This window comes from Pholis gunnellus (assembly GCF_910591455.1).
Source record: "Pholis gunnellus genome assembly, chromosome: 22".
NCBI lineage: Eukaryota > Metazoa > Chordata > Actinopteri > Perciformes > Pholidae > Pholis > Pholis gunnellus.
This window is the reverse complement of record NC_136549.1, coordinates 1,968,841-1,984,315: the sequence shown is the minus strand read 5'-3', so window position 1 is coordinate 1,984,315 and position 15,475 is coordinate 1,968,841. Positions and strand designations below refer to the sequence as shown.

Below are 15,475 nucleotides of genomic sequence, written 5' to 3'. Positions count from 1 at the left end.
TGTCCCCCATAACAGGGAAGACGGGCTCTGGACAGTCGGGGACGTTACTGGTGCTGACCCCCCGCCTAGAAGCGTCTAAAAACTCATTCAGCTCACTGATTGTAGAGGGACACCCCTCACACCCATTCAGAGGTCCAGTCTAGTGTGTTGCTTAAAAGGGAGCCTTAGCCATGTTCTTGATACCGGCCCAATGCGGTCCTGGCATTTCCCCTCAGGCTCAGGGTCAGCTCTTCCTTGTTCCTTGTTACTAAAAATGCTCCACGACGAGCACTCAAAGCACCCTCTAAGTGTCTCAATACTGTCCTCATCTCAGACCTGGAATTGCCTTTCTGTTGGCTACTCCCTCTTGAGGAACCGTCAGTAGATGAGTCTAAGAAAGACAGTGTTGGGATCTGAGCTGCAAAGGCCAATTCATTGGTCTTCTTTAGTAGCTTCTACAGGATGAAAACAACCTTCAACTACAATGAGAATTGGCACCACTCTGAAAGGCTCAGGACAGAGAGGGAAAGCGTCTGGGAAGGAAACTGCTCACTTCATTTGCACCGGAGATTGGGCAACTCCCGGTCAGGGGGACTCCCTCCAGAAAATACAACCAGATGGCTGCTTTTGAAGTGTCCCCGTGCGTGCGTGTGTGACCCCGGGCGTTGTCGTCAAGACTAACACAAACTTAATTTTCTCAAACCAAAGCAAGTCTGGTTTACTGTAAGTGTGGGAGCAGACATGAGGGTGGAGGCCATAATCTAAGGTGGCTGGGAACAATTAACTGCAGCATGGAGTCTTTAATTTACCAAAAGTCCAATCAATAAATGATACGATAACAGTCTGAATCTGTTTTCGCCATCATCTTTGCTGTTTTCTTCAAGTTCTTATTCATAAGATGTGCGTTTCCTGGGTTTGTGTCGTCTCTTGCACTTGCTGGTGCTGTGACGTCTTTTTCCGTGGGATCGTGGTGAAATAGTTTTTTAGTGATTTTCCTCGGTGTTTGCTATCAGGCACCGACTTGTGTTCCTGATAAAGCTGCAAGAGGACAGGGTCTCATAGTCTTTTAAGACTTCTTAGGCTCTTTATAAATACTTGGATTGAGTCAATTCTGGACAGTTTACCCAGGAGAATAAGCCACAGCACATACCATTATAATGCTAAAATGGGCTTGACATGGGAACTGCAAGTATCCAAGAATTCTTTAAAAAGCTGGCAGAAATACACAGATGTTTAATAAAAATCAGAAATGACAACACTTTTGCTCTTTCGATTATTTGTAAAATCTTCATCCAAAGGCCCGAGGCTGCAAGAAAACTCACCGAACAAGTTATCTTTCCTTCTTTATTTCTTTCCACGTGGACAGGATGTTTCGACAGAACTAAAACATCTGCTGTGTCAGATACTTCCACTCATGGAGATTAGTCTTTCTTCAAAGTGTTCCTCCGTTTCGACAGGGATGCCACAGCAAAGCGGTGGGACGAGCTAATCCTACAGGTCACAGCAGAGGCCACAGGTTCAGACAGGATGTGCGAAATCAAACCTGCCCGACGACGTCAGAAACAAAACAAAAGTCAAAATTGTATTCGATGCTGCATTAAAGTAGAACGTTTTCATTCAAGTGTGTTACAGGAGTTGGTTTTTGGCCCTCGGCCCACATTTCAGGCCCCTTGGTGTGGATGGAGATGTTCACAAAAGCAAATTGAAAATGCAGTTGAAGATGCATTGGGTCTAACCGTGGGTTTGGATTTGACCCTAACAGGTTTTGGAAGGCCACTAATATAGATATTAGAAATATTTTATAGATTCAAACTGAGATTTGGGGGAGATGTTTTCTTTAAAATTAGCCATTTCTACTGAAGAACTTTTACAGTAACACAGAGCCAGCTCTAGAAATTGACAGCAGACATGGTCCCGATCCTGATCAGTCCTGGGCTCAATTCCCAATTGTCATATTGTATATAAAATGTAGTTCATTTATGTAGAGATGTACTCTTTCTCCACTCAGGGTCTCACACATACAAACTCCCACCAGACCTTAACTACTTTTGATTAGCATTAATCATCTTGATGTAGAAATAATGTTACAGCAACGCATATTAGCGAATTTCAATCTGAAGAAAATGTTGAAAGTTTTGTTCAATCTGAGGCGTGTTTCTTTGGTGATTTGCGGTTTCTGTACGTCTACGTAAACAGATTCTTGTAGAATCAGTCTCACATCTGCAGCTCATTTCAGGGTGCTAATTTTCCGGCTGCAGTGCCTGATGGGGGAGCGTGGCACTGGACCATCACAGCATCCAGCTCTCTTTGTTTATCCCATTCTCAAACAAAAGCCTCCCAGTTCCTGTCCGCTTAACGCCTCAAATCCACAATCTGCCCTCCTGATCTTTTTCCTCCTCAACTCTCTTACTGCCAAGATCTCATGAGATGGAGAGGGCTGTGTTTCCTGACAGACGCAAGTAAATCAACAGGGCTGGATTAATTAGCCACAAGCCTCAGAGGGACCACAGTTCCAGGAGCTTGTTTCCTCAGTGCCCTCTGGGCCTGAACACAAGCCGAATGGGAAGCACATTTTGTTGTTGGCGCACTAATACTGCAAGCATTTGGTTGACAAACGATTTCTTTGTCCACGGCGCACCCTAGTGGTAGATAAGCGCAACTGAGTTTATTGTTTTACTGATTTGAAATCAGGTAAGTTGACACAGTAACTTTTTGAACCCTATCGGCCCCAAAATCCACTTTAAAGCCCCTGAAAATGTGAACTTTTTCTTAATAACATTAAGTGTTCATGACTTAATAATCAAAAATCCCACCAATAGTGTGAGCACAACATCTTTAATGGTAATTTATTAAGAGTTTCATTTGCTCCAATGATGCTGTGTGGTGTGATTTCATTGGACAGTGGCCTGGTAACATAAACAGACGTGTCACATTTTTTCCAACGTTCTTCAAATCAGTGGGTGAAAATGTGTTTTCATGGCCTTTAAACTCCTACTCTGAATTAAGTAGCTTCAAAGTTAGGTTGCAGGGTCCTAAATCAGTCATTGATTGTAAATGGCAACCTTCTTGTTGGTGGACACGACACCAACAAGAAGGTTAATTGCTTTTGATGAAAGAAGTAGAAATGGTGTCCTTACTTTAAAACATAGTTTGGGACAAGATGGTCTGCTTACCTTCCAAGACCTTAAAGCTACTATAATCAATAACTTTATATTAAAGGTGCAGTGTGTAGTATTTGGTGGCATCTAACGGTGAATACTTAATGTAATTTAAGCGGTGAGAACACCAATCTCCGTATGTAGATGTAAACGGCTCATGCTTAGGTTATGAAAACACAGCCGTTCTTATTTTAAAGAAAACATACTTATTAATATTATATTCCATTTCTGCCAATAGAGCCTACCTAAATGCTGTAAACTGTTCCTTTAACAATGGACCGAATGACTATATGTAATGTAAAAGGAGTCGCTCATAGTGATGAACACAGAGTTATCACCCGACTCTGTAGTTCCCTGTAGTTAGTTGAATATTGGACTTAATGAATGCTAATGTTGCTAAATAAGCATGTTTGCCATACCAAAAAGTGGTTATACTTAAGTGTCTACAGCTTGTTTCGGCTGCCCTAAGTGGCCAAAACACCAACTGCAGCTTTATATGTCTTAACCATTAACACACGGCACCCATACTTATGACTGGCTGGGGGTGAGAGGTAGGGATGTAGCTTAGCTTGTTGTCTAACTAAATCATTATTATGAAGCAATATGCTGAAGAATTAGTCACAAATCGTACCCTTTAGAATAGATATCAGCTGGCATGTAGCATGGTCAAACAGCATTCTTTTCGGATTTATGTTTCTACTACTCCCCTGCACGAGGTTTGGGAAAAAAAATGATTTGATATGGACACAATATGTATGAAAGACTAATACATTTTAGGTAGCCTAATATTTGATTACATACATCATTTTGTACACATTCCCTTTGAGTTTCCCTGTACTTTTTAAAATTAGGTTTGTCTGCACAACATAAATCTGTATTGACGAGTTAAAGGGAAAATTTGCCGTCTTTTATGTGGATGTCCAATCAGTGCTGATGGTAAGTGTAGTCCACTGATGAAATAAACCTGTGTGTGCGCTAAATCGACCGAGTAAGCTGATCTCTCCTGCTGCGGAGCCGTGCTCGCTGTGCCTCCATGTACCAGGATGCATTGGTTCTGCTATGTCTGAAAAATAAAACTCTACGAAGGAAATATTCTGACACCTAAACTGAAAAATAGATCAGTACACCTTCTGAATTCAAGATTCTCTGTTCCACCAAACTAAGACCGATTTAATTGCCTTGTTAAATACACTTCATTTAAACTGGATAGAAACAAAATAAAACTCCCCAAAACGTTCGTCTTTCCACTGTTCCAACAATCCACAACTCTAGTTTGGTTGAAATGAATCCTTACTTCACTGAGTTAGACGGTTCTACGCGCTGGTTTCCCACACTGCGTCTCCTCTCCGTGCAGCTGCTGCCCTGCTGGACAGGGAGAAGATGTGCTGTCCCGATGAAACATCCATCACATACTCTTCTGGGATTTGTGTTTACAAGAATCAGTTGGCAGCAGACAGTCCAGCATACAGTACATATATGAAAGCTGGATTCATTGAAAGGCATGAGGACAGCACCATTTATTCAATAAATCAACACTTCTGTACAGCTTAATTAGATAAATATTGATGACGCATTTTTGGGATCATTCCTCAGTTTTTAAACAGATGAATCAGAGTGTTTTGAACATCGGAGCAGATTAAACCTGACTTTATTTACTTTAATATGACAACACTTAAACCGAGAGATCGGACAGCGCCAACTAACCTGAAGTTGAACATTCCTATTTAGGAATATGGACCATTCCTCATCTTAGATAGCTGGACGTCCCCTGCATGCCTGCCCTGCTCTCCTCTGCTTATTTTCTAGTCCTTCTGCTGTCGAGGAGCCGCAAGTAGAAACCCAAACTGTATCAGGGTCAGATATTTTAAGTCCTAAAGGGAACGCTCCACGGGAAGAAGGAGAGATCTCTGCTTCAAGATTATTTACAGGCTAAGATAATGATGAACCAGACTGCATTTTTGTAGCATGAAAACTATGGAAGATCGGTTTCTAGGAATTTTCATTTTCGGTTAAACAAACTAACGGCTCAGCATATTTATGGAGTAGCTGCAGCCAGCATCGTGCAGCCCGGGCACGTTTAGGGAGAAGGGGGTGATATGACAGGTTTGGATGACGGCCGAGAGCGTGAAATATTGCTTTTGAATGCTTGGTAGAGATCTGTCAGAAAACGGTAAACACACAGGGGCAGTTCTCCATGAGGACTGACAGATCAGCCTCTTCAAAGCTAAGCAAGGTTACTGTGCCCCTGGTAGCTCCACTAGAAGCTAAAGGTTAGAAAACACCCCAAAAAGTCCTGAAGGGTGAACTCAGTGAACTGCACGTGGTGTTTTATTCTTCATACTGAAGGGGAACAAAGGGAACAAGAAGAAGAAAAAAGAAACGGTATCACGGTTATCATACCTTCAGTGTATGTTGGCCTAATAATCACAGTACATTTTTCATTTAGTAGTTCATCTAACATGCTGTTAGGGTGTTAACTAACAGTTACAGTACATGCTATTTCTATTAATCAGGTTGTTTATTATTATAATTCTGTTCTAAATTGTTTTGAGAAATTACTTGTTTCATTATCAGCACTTGATCAATTCGGTCCGATGATATTTGGTGAGTCTCGAAGGGCGCACAATTATTTTATCCATATTTAAGCTGGCATAGGTCTACTCTAGCCGGATGTTAGCATCTGGCTAACATGAAGTAAGCTGGCTCGGCTGGTGGAAGTCTCTGGTGCTCATGCTCAAAAGTAGCAGCGATTAGAGTTTAGGCTGCTGGTAAATCACGGAGAATTCTGGCCTAATGCGGCTTTATGCTGAGAAAGTTTACTGCTTCCTGTACAAAGATGAGACATCTCCACGGCAACTGCAGCGGCTGACCCACAACACCATTAACTGGCCAGTTTCAAACTCTGTGGATACGTTCTTAAACTTCCAAAACAGGCCGTGTCAACGTAGAAGAGAGCCGATAAAGCGCTCCAAAGCACTTTGTGGAACAACTTCCTGCACCTCCTTCTAAAGATACTAAGACCTCACTGAGCTCTCTGGGTCGTCTCTATGAGCAGCTTTAGTGGAGCAACAGACACGGAGCTATAAATAGTCTCCTCGAAACTGGATGAAACAAAGGCCGTCGCTGAGGCGCGGGTTGTGAATCACGGGAATCTGAGCCGGAGCGAAGCAGCATCTGGAGAGAGTCATGAGTGCTGCTGTGACAGCAACACTCCTTGGTATTCAAACTGGGTGTTACATTTTTAAGGAGACAGCCTTCTGTTGAGCGAGCGAGCATGTATGCAACGTCTCGGTCAATTCACATTTTGGCCGCTACTCTGCATTTACGGTACGCCGGCGGGTTTAGCGACATGCGTGAATTTTCCCGGCAAATCCAGGATTCAATCCAGCAACCTTTAATTGGGCAAATGATGTTGCCTCAGTTCCTAAAAGCTACATCCTCCACCTGAGCTCTGAAAGTTGTTCTCTAGTTCAAATAAAAACCTCTCTTATATTAGAGGCACTCTTCTCTTCTATCTAAAGCAAACTTTAAATGCTATTTAAGACGTTTATAGCTTAATGGATATTTTGGATGTGTGATGGTATGAAGCACTTCTCCATAGCCAGTGTATAGAAACGGGAAAGACAGGAGTACCAGTGTGACTTTGGTGAATCCAAAACGAACCCTTTAAAACACTGAAGTCACACAATGACACAAACTAACACATGAATCTTCAAAGATGATCACTTAAACACTTTAACTTTAACACTTTAACACTTTGCGCGGAGTATATAGACTTCTGCCGCTTCATGTGACTTCTTGTTGCTGTGCCACGACTAAATGTGTCCCCAGGGCAACATTGGACGTAACAATAGTTCCTATCACATAAAAAACCAAACAAAAATCCATCTTCATAAAAACAAGTTGTACAAATAATAAAATATAAACAAGCATATTAAAGCTACTGCAGATGTAAAAACAAAATCAGTTGGACGCCAGTGAAGACAGTCGAGCCTCCCCAGTTGTATTTTAGAAACGTTTTAATGCGTTTGAGGCTGAAAATGTCCGCTCAGCAGATATTGGGATTGTCACCGCCCAACATGTCACGCTAGCCCACTGACCAATCACACACTTGTAGGCCAGCTAGCAGGCTCTGACACGTCAAAGAATACGCCCAACATGTCAAACTAAAGATCTGATTGGTTGAAGACTATGACAATCAACAATATCGTCTCCATTCACTTAAACTGCACATGGATTCACTTGTGAGTCTGCAGGCCTGAGGCCTCTCTTCTACCTAGAGACACAGAGGTGAAATCTGATTGGATAAAAGCTCTACTTAAAACAAGCTGCACTGGAAGCAGAGCAACTGAGGAAGACAGTAGCTGTGCAATGAGAAAATAAGCTTATGGGAAAAAAAATTATAATATATGTAGTATATTTATGAAAAATTATTAAATTATAAAATAGCTATAACTTTGTAATTCTGATTCTGTCTAGGCCAGCAGAGAAGGCCTTGCTGGCTCTGATGGCCCACCATTGGATTACACACTGGTGCGTCCATTAGCAATAACATTGCGAACTAAAAATAAACCACAATAAATCACCTTCACACAGCGTGCTTACATTACCTGAGCTAGTGACTGTGATCGTTGACAGTGAAAGAAACCAAAGGGAGCCGTGGTGAGGGCAGTTTTTCCCTCAAGATGCTGCTGTTGAGGAGACAGTTTGGATTTCTACTTTAAGGTCATCATTTCCTGGTTTCATTACCGCTTCAACATTTCTTGTAGATTGTAAATCCAATCGTTAGCGTGAGTGTGAACACAATGAATGAATTTCCTTTCGCACCGAAACAACTCCAACAGAGGAGCTAGGATACTCCTCTCTGTCTCCGCCCCACTTTCGAACATTTTACTTGCAAAACTTGATAAAAAGATGAATTGTGCCTAAGCTCTGAGTCTACTATTATCATATCTAATACACTGGCACCTTCGCTGTGTTTCTTTTCCTTCAAAAGCGTGCTGCAGCTCTTTGAGGTTTCCTGTGAACATTGTCCGACTCGTCCTTCCCCCCCTGGGACACTCACTGATAGCAGAGGTAGCCGATGATGAGCTTCGGTATTTCCAGTTGACCTATGACCTTCACAGCTCTGGTGCCCAACTTCGTCCTCACTGCCAATCTGCTGAGCTGCTGCAGATTCATGGGGTTGGCTACAGAGAGGGGAAAAAAGAGGTGGATATAAGCATTCACAAATATTAGTATTCTGCGTGAGATTTGTAATTAAATGATAACATCGTGTAATTATTCTTTTAATATAAATATTGTATTTTTCTACCTTCATCTTCTTGTATTTAAAGTCTAAAAACTGCTGTACATTTCATGTTTCACACTGTGCTCCACTTTCTATAAAAGGCTCGGTCAGTGGAATTAAGAGTTGTAAATCATCCCCATCTCATGCAGTCACTGCACCAGCTAAACTATACGTGGCATATATAGTACATGACATACGAGCATCTCTCTAGAACTTCTTGGAAGTGAAATGCAATCCTTGCTTGCCATCTGCTGGTGCTATGTTGACACTATGCCGTCGCACAGGATTAACTACAGCTGCACAAACTGGGTAAACGATGTTTGTTTTCCATGCAGCCCTGACTTCTGTGCATAACATACTCTCATAAAACTGTAGGCAGGTGGCAGAAGGAGAGCCGGGCGTGGTGTAATCGACGGGTCTCTTGTTGTGCTGGTCCCTGGCGTGGACGTTGGCCCCGAACTCCACCAGCGTCTCCACCATCTCAACCTGCATGTTTTTAGCAGCGTGGTGCAGCGCAGTCTCGTGTAGCCGGGCAGCATTCACCTTAGCGCCTTAAAGGGAAAGGGACATTCATGTCGGCTCTCGAAAGAAAAGGCTGCTGATGTTTTATATTTTTTCTTACTGTGAACAAATCTCATGAAAAGACCAAATCCAAAAATGGGTTAGTCCGTCTCTTGATACTTTCTGACCTCCCTAACCCGTCTGTCTGACCGGTGGTTCCTACTGAAGATGTAAAGCTTCAGAAATGGGATACAAATATACAGTTTCATTTCCTTTAGCAGCTCAAGCAGGAGGAAATAGTGCTTTTGTTGGGGACCATTTTCAGAGGCGGATTAATCCACATTTGGTGCTCTAGGTCAGAGGTCTCCAACCTTTTTTGCGCGACGGACCGGTTTCATGTTAGACAATATTTTCACGGACCGGCATTCAAGGTGTGGCGGATAAACACAACGAATTAAAATTATACGATCGGCATGAAAACAAATATAAAATGCAGAAATAAATACAACTCACAATAACGCTGAATCAGTGGGAGCCCTGAGCTAGTTTCTCTGCAACGAGACGGCCCCATCTGGGGTTAATGGGAGCCAATGACACCCGAGGTGTGTTCCTCATGTCCAGTCTACTGCGTTTAGTTTTGATTGCTGTCACTGCCGAACATCCCGCTTCACAAAGAGGATGTGTGACATGGAAGCAGGTTTTCAGTGCTTTAGTGGTGATATTCAGGATATTCAGCCTTGATTTTAATCCAAAACACCAGCAGAGTTGTTGTCTCAAACATACTTTTAAGGCCACCGTCATTTACAATCTCCAGCAGCTGATCCTCTTCTGTCGCCACATATTCTGCAGAGTGGGCTTGTCCGTCAGAAATACTCCTGATATTCAATTAGAGTCCTGATATTGTCTGTTAAATGAAGCTTTCTTTTTCTTGGAAGTTGTAGGCTCTTCTTCTGGCTCCTTGGTGGCCTTTTCCTCTTTGCAGTGTTTTACTCATTTTCGCTAGTTTGTGGGCTTAATGTTTGAGGTAACGTATCACGTGACTTAGACAAACGTCTTGACATGTGTCAAGAGGCTCAGGCGGATGAAATTGCAAGAGAATCTGGTCATTTTTCAAAATAAAACTTCTGATAATCAATAAAACGGAAATAATATAATATTTATTCTTTCTGTGCGGCCCGGTACCAGATGACTCACGGACCAGTACCGGTCCGCGGCCCGGTGGTTGGGGACCACTGCTCTAGGTAGTCTTGCTGGCAGCAGGACGGTGTTTGTGAGATTGAGTCAAAATAAACTCAAATGTGATCATGGTGATGAAGGAACATGTGCCCCAGTGCAACATTGTGGCTCACTGATGTGTTGTTAATAGATTGTGGACTATGAAGGTTTTGGATACACAATACATTTATGTTCTACAGCATACATAGTCTTCTCATGAGATTTGTTAAAAAGATGAAAAATATGGAACATTGTCGTCCTTAAACCGGTTTAAGGACGACAATGTTCCATATTTTTTAGGCCTCCATGTTTTTCCCCCAGGGAATACATAACATTTTAAACGGACTTCCTCAGTGCTTAGCTGTCTAATATATATATAAATATATCTTTCTGTCAATGTTCCATTGTCATTATGTGGATGAAGAGGAGAGTTGCTTTGGAAGAACTTTGACAATCTCTGACATGAGTGGACAGCTGAATAGTTTACAAGTTCTGGTGTCAAGTTTGTTTTGAAAGACAACCTGTATTCACAAAGTAATATGCGATATGATCTAGAATAATAAACAGAATTATCATGGGAAGGATGATGTGAATTTGATTAGATGTTTGGTATTTTTTGCATCAGAGTTGCTGGTGTTTGGCAACTGACACTCAAATCTCAGATTCCAGAGCTTTTGTAGAAATTAGAGTAAACAAAGTTGTCCATGCTTATAACTGTATTATGATGCATTTTTTGCGAAATAAAGAAGACAATTACTTTATATATCTTACTCACATTTCCACTCTCTGCTTGTTGATTTTCACAGGATGCTAAAACATCTGAAAATAGCGGCTATCTGGAAGGTATTAAATCAATCTAAAAAATTCTACTTAATAGGCTAAACCATGCAAAACTGCAGGTTACCAAAAGTAAATTTAAATTAAGGCAAATTTCCCCATCCTGCTTTGCACTGACGCTCACCTGCATTGAGCAGCTCTTTCACACAGTCCGTGTGTTCGTTGGCACAAGCCACATGTAGCGGGGTCCCGTAGTAAAGGTCGTACGCCTCCAGACAAGCACCCATGGCAATCAGGAGCTTCACGCAGTCAGAGTTTCCTGGAAAATGACATTTGTGGCGATCAAAGTTTCTTTGTAAAGATCAATATGAGGCTTAAGTTGATCTCACAGAAACCGTAAAAGCGTGACATGAGCCGGTGGCCCTCACCTCCCATGCAGGCCTCGTGGAGGGGCGAGGCTGTGCGGGAGGTGAGGGCAGGGTTGGCCTTGGCGCCGTGATCCAGCAAGAGCCTGACACACTCCAGACTGCCGGCCGAACAGGCATCGCACAGCGGGGTGCTCCCGTCTACGTTCCTGGCATCCACCTGAGATGCATTATAGGACATAGGATTATATCTACAGAGGTACTTCAACCTCTTCTCACATGTCCTTTCCTCGTTCACTCAATGAACTGATTACTTGGGCAAACTCCCGTCTCTATACAAAATCAATCTTTGTTCATAATCTGACCTTAATGGTTCAATATGTTTTAATGAAAGAAAGGTTAGAATTGTGCGAGACATAATCAACGGATTAAGTTTGCGCATATAGTAGGTAAGCTGTGTTTGCTTTTCTGGTCACCCATGATAAGTAAGACGTCTCTCTCCCCGGCTCACCTGGGCTCCAGCGTCCAGCAGCAGCCGGACACACTGGGCCTGTCCGCGGAGGCAGGCCTCGTGCAGCGCTGTGATGGAGTCCACCGCCACGATATTGACCGAGGCTCCGCTTCGGATGAGGTGCTCCAGCTGTGAAGTCTGGCCGAGCGACGCCGCCTTGTGTACCTCTGTTCTCTCCGACCAGCAGCCTGCGGGGTTATAGTTCAATGTTGTCATCAGTATTTTCCCTCACTGTTCTGGTGAATTAATAAACACCTTCATTGCGTTGTCTGTCCTCGCTTTGTTGTAGCTCTGGAGTGACTGTCTTATTTAATATAAACTACATTTAGCAGCGTTTGTTAAAGTTACATATTTTGTCTGTCAAAATCTGTTCACGCGCATCTTCTGCAGTCAGCACAAAGGTAAAAAGGCGAACGAGAAGCTAATAGCAATCGTATGAAGCTACAATTACGTTACATACTGTATAATACAGCTGTTGGTAGCAGCTAGCTACGGTAAAGCCGCTTGCTGGCATGTTAGCGGTCTATAGTGAGCATTCCGGCTGACAGTGCAACCATACATACCGCCCAACGTCAAACCGGGTCAAGACCCGAAAAAGCGATCGTCTCACCGGTAGGTGTCTTTATTTCATACTCACCGATGTCTCCAAAGAAATATGGACGAGCGTTTTCAATTTCCATCCTGTCTTTTTTTTCTCCCGGCGAAATTAACAACGTTTAAGCAGACGGACAGACACGAGGTGTTTGTAAACAACCGCGGCTTGTTAATGTTTACGTGCGACGGGAGTCACGTGACAAACCCGGAACTCGAAGCGTATGCTGACCTTTGTAGTTTTTACACTACATTGACTATTTCATGATCTTTGAAGAAACAACACATTTATTCGAAGTCTGAATAAATAATACGACATAATACACAACATGACGTCAATCCTGAGTCACATGACATGTAAGAAATATGGTGGATAACCTAATATTTGGAATAATAAGCAGATGTTGTCCCCAAAGCTTTCTTTTAGAGACGCTGTATTCAAAATCAAACACTAGTCTCTCATCCGGGCTTAAAAATCTGTTCATGTGCCACTCTGTAGCGATGCAGGGTGATCACAGTACTGGAGGTAGCTGTGGATGCGGTGGGATGTGTCCAGCTGACCTATGACCTCTGAGGCTCTGGTACCCAGCCTCATCCTCACAGTGATTCTACAAAGCTGCTGTAGACTCAGAGGATTACCTGACAGAAGGAGAAGTAGAAGTCAGCTATCACAATTCAAAAGCAAAACTGAGAAATAACTGCTTCTTTCTTAGAACTTACTTTCATAAAACATGAGGCAGGTGTAAGCCGGAGATGCAGGTGTTGTGTAGTCTACAGGCTTTCTTCCTAGGTTGTCGCTGGCGTACACGTTGGCTCCGAACTCCATCAACAGCTCGATCATGTCCACCATGTCGACTCGTGCTGCATGGTGCAAGGCTACCTCGTGGAACTTAACTGAGTTCACATTGGCACCTGCAGGAAGTTAAAATGAGTTGAGGCCTGTTTGTTTGGATTCACAACAGAAAGTATCTGTGTGCTTTGATAGACCTTGTAATTATGTAAAATCCGCCCTCATACAGTGCTATTAGAGTTGACAATAAATCCTGCATTTGTTCGCTTGGTGGTGTATTTCTCTTCGACCTGCAGATACCAATGGTAAAATGTGTTCTTTTAAAGCTGTCATTCTGCACCGACATGCAATAATCCAGAAATAGATCATCAAAGAGGCACAGAGACTCATTTCTACACCCGAATAGACCAGAATGAATCAGTTGCTCACTGCTGTTGATTTTCCCCTAACTCATACCGTATGGATTTAAAATGTGGAAGAAGTGTTTTTCTACATTACATTATGGACTTTTTTCATAACAGTCCCACCATTCAACAATGACTGGGGCCTTGGACCAAAATAGTACAGAACCCAGTATTCATAGTGATAGAATTCCAATTTAACACAAGATGCAGCCTTCTCGCTGACCTGCATTAAGCAGCTCCTTGACACAGTCCACGTGTCCTTTAGCACATGCGATGTGGAGTGGTGGACCAAAGTGGACGTCATACGCCTCCAGCTGGGCACCGCTGGCTATCATCAGCCGCTCCATTTTGACATTACCTAAGAGTAATGTAAATTTGACAGACAGTGAATAGGTCTGATGGGGTAAGACCCAGTTGAACGCCAACTTATCGCTGCTGAAGGTCTACCTTGTATGCACGCCTCGTGGAGCGGCGAAGCGGTGAGAGCTGTGAGGGATGGGTTTACTTTGGCTCCGTATTGCAAAAGCAGCTGGGCACACTTCAGGCTGCCGGAAGCGCAGGCGTTACACAGAGGAGTGCTCCCGTGAATGGTCCGTACGTCCACCTGGAACAACCAGAGAAACGATTGGTTCTACTTTCTCCATACGTCTTTCCATTATTGTCATCACAATTCGAAAAGTGGGCAGACATAATCCCATTAACACCCGTGTCATGTAAATAATGCTTATTTCCATCCATGGTAACTTTTGCTTCACAAACCTCACAAAGGCACTATTTATTCTGTAATAGATTGCATCACTTTAAGTTGTATTTGTTCACATCTCCACAAGTCAGATTTGGTCCTCCATAACTGGAGGTAGGACCGTGGGGGGTTTATCTCACCTGGGCTCCAGCCTCCAGCAGCAGCCGGGCACAGTTTGGATGAGCCTGGATGCAGGCCTCGTGGAGAGGAGTGATGTTGTCCACCGATGCCCCACTTTCTATCAGCTGTTTCAGCTGCAGGGCCCTGCCATGGGAGGCTGCCTCATGCAGGGCGGTCGGTCAGCCCAGAAGCCTTTTACACAGACAGTGATACATATACAGACAGTAAAACACACACAGACAGTAACAAAAACACGGACAGTAACACACACACAGACAGTAACAAAAACAGACAGCAACAAAAACACACAGAGTAACACACATAGAAACACAAATAATAGTTTTAAAAGCTTTCATAAAGCTGCTGTTTTAAATAACGTTAGCCTACCTTACTAAAATAACATCTACATCTTCGTATTGGTTTCCGACATTCAGTTAAACCTTATTAAATCGTACTTGCTGTCTGTACAGTATTTAATACATGTTAATACAAATAGTAACCGTATAAACAATAACTACAATACAACAGCAACTAATAAGTCATTAGCTATAGCAGCTGTATTAGCCAATTAGCTACTCCGCAATTACGACAGAATTCCCTAAAGGTGTGTTTACCTCGTCAGAGTTTTATCTCTACGTGTAATAACTTTTAATAATGGAATATAATTATTTTAGTATTGGTGTCATGTATCCTTCTTTAACTCGCGTATTAGCCAGTTATAGCCATGGTTGACGTTGTGTATACAGCTAGCTTATACATCGGTAAAGTTAGATCTTCTAGATATGATACAACGTGAGTGTCACGAGCAGGGCACGAGCACGGGCTAATATGATTAACTAAGTTGGATGTCAAGAGAATCCACTGCCATTCTAGACCTTCTTTAAGTGGCTAACATGTGCTGTATGACAGTTGTTGTGAACATTATTAACGGTGCTCACCGATATCGCAAAGAAACGAACTGCGCGCTGCTGTCACCTCCATGTTTTAGCGGCTAAAACACATGAGAAACCGCTGAGGCAGGGGACTTGAAAA

General features: G+C 42.8%; 1 protein-coding gene across 1 annotated transcript; it reads right to left on the bottom strand.

Moving 5' to 3' along the window:
• Positions 1 to 7,454: 7,454 nt before the first annotated feature.
• On the bottom strand, positions 7,455 to 15,424 carry asb13a.1 (ankyrin repeat and SOCS box containing 13a, tandem duplicate 1; the record flags this gene model as incomplete). The annotated part of the gene is given in 7 exon segments (XM_079184068.1): positions 7,455 to 8,326; positions 8,787 to 8,978; positions 11,105 to 11,239; positions 14,029 to 14,185; positions 14,464 to 14,621; positions 14,624 to 14,635; positions 15,382 to 15,424. Coding segments are annotated over 7 exon segments (825 nt in total). The 3' UTR covers positions 7,455 to 8,198.
• Positions 15,425 to 15,475: the final 51 nt, after the last annotated feature.